Source organism: Sardina pilchardus, chromosome 14 (genome assembly GCF_963854185.1).
Source record: "Sardina pilchardus chromosome 14, fSarPil1.1, whole genome shotgun sequence".
Lineage (NCBI taxonomy): Eukaryota > Metazoa > Chordata > Actinopteri > Clupeiformes > Clupeidae > Sardina > Sardina pilchardus.
In genome coordinates, this window is record NC_085007.1 from 13,180,704 (window position 1) to 13,188,203 (window position 7,500).

At 56.0% G+C, this 7,500-nt stretch overlaps 2 protein-coding genes across 5 annotated transcripts in view; both read left to right on the forward strand.

Annotated features, from left to right (window-relative positions):
* The window catches only part of LOC134100785 (rab GTPase-activating protein 1), a 110,475-nt gene that overhangs the window by 57,111 nt on the left and 45,864 nt on the right, over positions 1–7,500 (forward strand). The window lies entirely within an intron of this gene.
* Positions 3,151–4,314, forward strand: LOC134101182 (probable G-protein coupled receptor 21). Its single transcript, XM_062554780.1, has one exon. The coding sequence runs from the start codon at positions 3,151–3,153 to the stop codon at positions 4,312–4,314; it is 1,164 nt and encodes a 387-aa protein (XP_062410764.1).

The window sequence follows — 7,500 nt, forward strand, 5'->3', positions numbered from 1 at the left end:
GTCGTGGGTTAAAGGTGGGAGATTAGACTCTGGACCAGTTTAGGTTTACGCAGAGGCAGGGAGGTTTGCCGTGATGTGAATATAACTGTTTGGATTTTGTGTGCGTGCGTGTGAGTGAGTGAGTGAGTGTTGGGGAGCGAATGACTTGACTACACACACATAGGCACGCACACACACACACACACACACACATACATACATACATGCATACATGCATGCATACACACACACACACACACACACACACACACACACACACACACACACACACACACACACACACACACACACACACACACACACACACACACACACAAACACAGAGAGACACATTCAGAGTGCTCTGAGAGGCAGGTGCATCAAGGTGAATACACATTCTTATACACACACACTGAACTACACACAAGCACACAGTCACTCTCACACGCTCACTTCTTATTGAAAGTCCAAGAGTCCAAGGCTGGCAATGTGAAATGTGTTTTCAGAAAGTTTGTGCGAAGAAGTACACACACACACACCCGTACACACACACACACATACACACAGAGTCGTTTTCTATAGAGCGGGCGTGAGAGGAGAAAGAACGGAGACAAAAAGATGATGGCATTCTCCATATTTCTTGCTGTGCGGGCTGAAAAGCAGGCACATGAGGATTCTCCGAGAGAGAGAGAGAGAGAGAGAGAGAGAGAGAGAGAGAGAGAGAGAGAGAGAGAGAGAGAGAGAGAGAGAGAGAGAGAGAGAGAGAGAGAGAGAGAGAGAGAGAGAGAGAGAGAGAGAGAGAGAGAGAGAGAGAGAGAGAGAGAGAGAGAGAGAGAGAGAGAGAGAGAGAGAGAGAGAGAGAGAGAGAGAGAGAGAGAGAGAGAGAGAGAGAGAGAGAGAGGCTCTGTCCCCTGCCTGCCTCACGTGCTGCAGTTCCCATCAAGGGCGCACAGCGTAGCTCTGCTCTGCTTGCTCACCACATAAGATATTCATACACGCAGAATGTGTCCCGGACAATGGCCTCCGCTAGAATAGTGTGGCACAGTGGAGAGGATGGAGTGTGTGTGTCTTTGTGTCTGTGTGTCTGTGTGTGTGAGAGAGACAGAGAGAATGTGTGTGTGTGTGTGTGCGTGCGTGTGTGTGTGTGTGTGTACTGTATACATGTGCAAGGGAGAGAGAGGGCTGAGGGCATGTGTTTAGGTGAGACAAAGAGCCTGTATAGGCTATTTGTGTCTTTGGGGAAATAGGAATTGTGTGGGAGTATTGAAGAGAATGAGGGAGACAAATGTGTGCTTTTGTGTTTTGTGTGTGTGTGTGTGTGTGTGTGTGTGTGCGTGTGCGTGTATGCTTTTATGTTGTGTGTTATAGTAGCCTTTGATGATTGTTTTGAATGGCAGATATATTTTTTGGTTTCAGGGCAGAGTATTGACCATTTCAACAGGAAAGAGGGGAGTGCAGAATACAGTTTTGTTCACATCTCAGGAAGAATGAGTAGCTTTAGAGGTGATTTTGTCACATACTGGATGCGGGCACACACACCGTCTTTACTGTACTGTACACAAAAGCTTGCTTCTATACATGTGCTTTTTCTGTGTGGGAGAGGGGTATATGCACAGAAGCACACGCCTGTGTGTGTGTGTGTGTGTGTGTGTGTGTGTGTGTGTGTGTGTGTGTGTGGAGGGGGATGCCTCTCTGTACTCTCGTGTTCCTGCAGCTGCTCACTGGCCAGAACCTGAGGTGGGAGGAGCCTCAGAGTATGCTGCAGAGGGAGGAAGGAGAGAGGGATGGAGGGAGGGAGGGAAGGAGAGAGAGAGGGAGGGGGGTAATGAGTTAGTGAGAGAGCAAGAGGGAGAGAGAGATTGAGAGACCGAGGGAGAGAAAGTGAGAGAGAAGGGAGGGAGGACCTGGCAGAGACTGAGAGAGGAGGAGGGAGAGAGGGAGGGAGGGAGGGAGAGAGAGAGGGAGGGCTTGTTCTTTCTGCATCGCTCTGCTCTCCTCTTTCCCTTCATTTCCATTCCAGACGCGGGCACCTCTCTCTCTCTCTCCCTCTCTCCCTCTCTCTCTCCCTCTCTCAGGAGAGCCCCCCTCTCCGTGCGCCGCTCCAAACGCCAATCACCCCGTGCCCGACGCTGCTTCATCCACCATCACACACACTCTTCCTCTCTGACCGACACACACACGCACTCACACACACACACACACACACACAGACCGAGAGAGAGAGGAACACACCCACGCTGCTGGCTGGACCCGACTCCTTCGCCGGCTGCACTCCTCACCGAGACTCCGTCTGGACTGGACGCGAGCGCATCACTTCTGGTCGTCCTGGAGGACATCGCGGCACGCGCGGGGGGCACAAAGCAGCGGGCGAGCGAACCCGAGGGGAATGCTGAATCGTGGGAGTTGTAGGACTACCGTCTGGACTCTTTTGGACTACAAATTGAGCCGAAGGCTCCTTTATTTTCGGGGTCCTCGTTTCTTTTTGTGTGTGTTTTCGCTCGGTCACACACCATGAGGTGGAGTACTTGGTAAATGGGACTGTGGCGGTGCTGTTTTTAAGCGTTCGTTCCGGTGTCTCTCTCTCTCTCCGCTGTTCGGTTCGTCCTGCTCCGGAATCTGGCTGCCCTGCCTCGGTGCAGCTGTGACCGTGTGTGTGTGTGTGTGTGTTCTTGTGTGTGTGTGTGAGACGGGGAGACGAGAAGAGGAGGAGGAGGAGAAGGAGGAAGAGAAGAGAGGAAGAGCGAGGAAGGAAGGACTGGTGCATTGTGTGCCGGGGTGATTGGGTTTGAGCCGAAGCCCTCCGCTTCACCCCGGTGTGTGTGATCCATCTCTACCTGCGAGGTGTGTGTGTGTGTGTGGACGCGAGAGAGCCAAACAGAAGGGGGAAACGTAGCGAGCGAGAGCTCGGACATTAAAAAGACTTGACCGAAAACAGCGGGTCGCAGCTCTCGCACAGGTACCCCCCCCCCCTCGTCCTCACGATGGACGCCACGTGTAGGCGTCCGCTCCCCCCCCTCCTCCTCCCCGCCCCCTCCTCCACCTCCCAAGGGTGGCACTGAGCCTTCTGCTCTGCAACTCCCCCCCTCCCTCTTCCATCCCCACCCCCCCCCCCCCTCCATCTCTCCTCTCTGGATCCCCCACCACCACCACCATCCATCCCACCTGAACACCATGAACTCCTCCCTGCTGGAGGCCAACGGCTCCAACACCAGCTTGGGTGACGACGGCATCCCCGGTGGCGGCAGCGGCAGCGCCCCCTTCTGCCTGCTAGACGTGGGCTACTCGGCCCTCTTCCACACCTGCCTGCTGGAGGTGACGGTCATCCTGCTGCTGACCGCGCTGATCATCTGCGGCAACCTGGTGGTGCTGCTGGTGTTCCACTGCGGGCCGCTGCTGGAGCAGCCCGGCACCAGCTCCTTCATCCGCACCATGGCGTACGCCGACCTGCTGGTGGGGGTCAGCTGCCTGATCCCGGCGCTGTCGCTGCTCCGCCACCTGGGCGGCCTGGACCCGGCGCTCACCTGCAAGGCCTTCGGCTACATGGTGTCGGTGCTCAAGGGCGTGTCCATGGCGTCGCTGGCGTGCGTGAGCGTGGAGCGCTACGTGGCGGTGACGCGGCCGCTCTCCTACGCGGCGCTGGTGACGCCGTGCCGGCTGCGGGCCTGCATCGCGCTGATCTGGGTCTACTCGGCGCTGGTCTTCCTGCCCGCCTTCCTGGGCTGGGGCAAGCCGGGCTACCACGGCGACGTGGCGGAGTGGTGCGCGCGCTGGGAGACGCGGCCGGCGTTCACCGCCTTCATCGTGGCGGCGCTCTACGCGCCCGCCACGCTCACCGTCTGCTTCACCTACGCGCACATCTTCCGCATCTGCCGGCAGCACACGCGGCAGATCAGCGAGCGCCGCGCCCGCTACGGCCCGCAGGGGCCCACGCCGCCCGCCACCGCCGCCGTTACCGGGCCCGGAGGAGGACACACCCCCTGCTCGCTGGCGTCGTCCTCGGCGGCGACCGGTGGCGGCAACAACAACAGCCCGGACAAGCGCTACGCCACGGTGCTCTTCCGCATCACCAGCGTCTTCTACCTGCTCTGGCTGCCCTACATCCTCTACTTCCTGCTGGAGAGCGCGGGTATCTACCGCCACGCGGGCGCCTCCTTCCTCACCACCTGGCTGGCCATCAGCAACAGCTTCTGCAACTGTCTCATCTACAGCCTGTCCAACAGCGCCTTCCGCAAGGGCCTGAAGCGCCTGTGCTCGCTGTGCGCCCGCAGCGTGGACACCAAGAAGCCGCTGGGGCCGCCCCCGCCGCCGCACATGCGCCACTCCTGCGACGTCTGAAGACGCTCGGCGTGACGCTATCTCGATAGAACCTCCACCGCACCTCCACCGCCACTACCGCACCACCACCACCACCACCACCACCACCCTCTCTCATCATCACCACCTGATGACCTCCTCCATCTTTATGTGTGTGTGTGTGTGTGTGTACGTCACAATGAAGTGAGTGGTGGTGTTGGGAATGTTTTTTTCCCCCCATCTAATTTGGGAAAAGTGGGATGGTATTGACATGACCGTGTTGCCGTATCATCAGCTGAGGAGGAGAAGGTGCAGCAAGACGTGGATCTTGGCTGGATTGGGTCGTGGAGAATCACCCAGGTGTGTGTGTGCGCGAGTGTGTGTGTGTGTCCTGCGTGGTTGCCTCGTAGTGGGGGAACAGAACGGAACGGAACAGAAGGACTTCAACAGACAGATCTCCGTCTCATCGGTCGCACACCAGACCAAGTTCCTCCAGGAGCCTCTGCCGGCTCTTTAAGCGTTTCTGGTGGGATCTGCGCCATGGCGTGTTTTGTGTGAACGCTCACACACACAAAAGACACTTCTTAAAAAAAAAAGCGTTTTTTTTTTTCTTGTAAAAAGCAAAAACAAAACAAACTCTTACAACTTGTCTCAGTTAAAACTGTGGTCCGTTTCACACAAAACGTGAGACTTTTTTTTCTGTCGACCGATCGACTGACCGACCATCTGCTGCGGGTTGAGCGTTTATTTAGCATTGTTAGCGTGTTGTTCTATGAGGACTGAGCTGACCCGTGTGTTTTAACGGAGCCGTCTTTTGCCCTTGGGACATTCAGGCCGCGTCCCCATCGGAGACTTTCCTCTCCTCTCCTCTCCTCTCCTCTCCTCTCCTCTCCTCTCCTCTCCTCTCCTCTCCTCTCCTCTCCTCTCCTCTCCCCTCCATGGAGTGCTCCTGTCCTCCTCAGCAGTTTAGCCTGACCTCCATACTCCATCTTGCAGACAGGTTTTCAGGGCACAGTGATTTTTTTCCCCCCACCCCCCTCCCCACCCACCTCCTCTGTTATCTCTCTATGCTGCGCTGAAAAAGCAGAAGTGGGAGAACAAGAGAAAGAGAGAAAGAGAGTGAATCAGAAAGAAAGAGAGACAGGCAGTCGGGGTAGGAGGGGGGGGGGGGCTGGTGACTTAACCATGTGGAACGGCAGCGCTGGATGTCAGGGCTTGTTTGCCAGAGACGACGGGGGACTGGCTGTACAGTACACACAGTCCTCAGCCCTGCGACCTGCCCCTTGGCTCCCTTTTGCCCCTGCCCCTGCCTCTCTTACCCCCCCCACCCAACCCTCACAGCAGCTCCGCCCCGACCCCCACCGCCTTGGGGCAGACAATACCTCATTCTGCTTCGCCTTTCATTCCTGTGGATTAACTAATTGAGACTCAGCGGTGGCAGGAGAAGAGAGAGAGAGAGTGTGTGTGTGTGACTGTTCAGTTTTGCTCAGATTTGAGTGTTTACTCCCATGCTGTTTGCTCATAAACTGGTGTGTGTGTGTGTGTGTGGGGTGGGGGGTGGAGGATTTGTACGCTAACACACCAACCAGGAAGTTAGCCTTTTCCTCCGACTCCAGCAACACTCCACCACCCCCCCCCCCCCTCCCTCCACCTCCTCCACCACCATCACCTAGCGTGGATATCCAGTGGCAACGTTGATGGAGACCTGCGGGGAACTTTCCGGATCGGCCCGGACGTGCAGCCGCGATTGGCTGCGGGATTGTTTTGCGGGCTCAGGAGGACGGCCGGCGTCTCGGTGACTCGGGAGCGAAAGGCGCCCCCGCCGCCTCTCCCTCCAGCCCTGGCCACGGCGTTTACATCACGGCCCTTTCAGCTCCAGCCCTGCTGCTCCGCACCAGTCAGAGAGAGGATTGCGTAGCACTGCCCCTGGCCATGATACACACACACACACACACACACACACACATACACAAACACACACACACAAACACACACTCAAACATATGAATGCCATTCGGAAACAAACAGTCTTATCTGCCTGCCTTTTTGCCTATCCTCTCCTGCTGTATTGATTCTCTGAAGGAGAGAGCAGTGTGTGTGTGTGTGTGTGTGTGTGTGTGTGTGTGTGATTGTGATTGTTGTTTGTTGACTGTTTTAGAGGAGAGAAAGGACACATGCTGTTATGCGCGACGTCTTTTGAACTCGCGTCTTACCACGTGAGCAGAAGAGCGAGGGGTTGTTGAGTCCGCAGAGGACGACGACGAGGGTAGGACAATAGGAGGGCTCTGAACGAGGGCAATAAAAAGCGACAAACGTGCACAAACTGCGAATTACGGCAGGAATAGCCCTCCGGTCCGGTGCGCTGCACATGCTCACGTCGATCGGTGCAGGTCGGGCTGCCCCAGACTCAGTCAGTGGCGGTGCTGCACTATGATATGGGAAGGGGTCCGTATGGAGGAGGGACCCTGTGGAGAGACATTTGGAGGTTTTAGGGGGCGCGGGGGGGTGGGTGAGTGGGGGTACTCTTCTAAGGTGAAGGAGTATGTGTGTGTGTGTGTGTGTGTGTGTGTGTGTGTGTGTGTGTGTGTGTGTGTGTGTGTGTGTGGAATGTTGCCGTAGAGGATCATCTGTTAGCCAGGACTGTCTGGGGGAAAAAGCTGCCACATATGAACCATTACATCACACCCTCGTTGCATGAGAGGACAGCGAGAGAAAGAAAGAGGGGAGAGGAGGAGAAAGAAAGAGGGAGAGGAGGAGAAAGAAAGAGGGGAGAGGAGGAGAGAGAAAGATTGAGAAGGAGGGAGAAAATGGAGAGAAGGGAGAAGAGAGAGAGAGAGAGAGAGAGAGAAAGGGAGAGAGCAGGGATAGCTGTCGATTGCGTCAGTGAGCTCTAGGGTAAGCAGCATTGCAGTGGTGCAACTCTGCTGAGGTGGCCAGCGGCTCTCTGCTCTGACCAGTGCTGCCCGTGGGTGCTGAGGCATACAGCCGACAGAGCCGTTGGAGTGTGTGTGTGTGTGTGTGTGTGTGTGCGCGTGCGCGTGTGTGTGTATACATGTCCGCACGCTGGACAATTTTATCATGAGCATCTCCTGCGACCGGAGAAAGAGAGAGCCATAACACATATACACAAACAAGCAAAGAAACAAACTGTTTATTCATTGACATCATCATCAACATCATCTCAGCTCCTCTATACTGAATGCGTCTGGCACCAGTCTGCTCAAGGTC

What these genes read in the sequence shown, in the direction of transcription:
- LOC134101182 (XM_062554780.1), top strand. Translation starts at nt 3,151, where the DNA reads ATGAACTCCTCCCTGCTGGAGGCCAACGGCTCCAACACCAGCTTGGGT.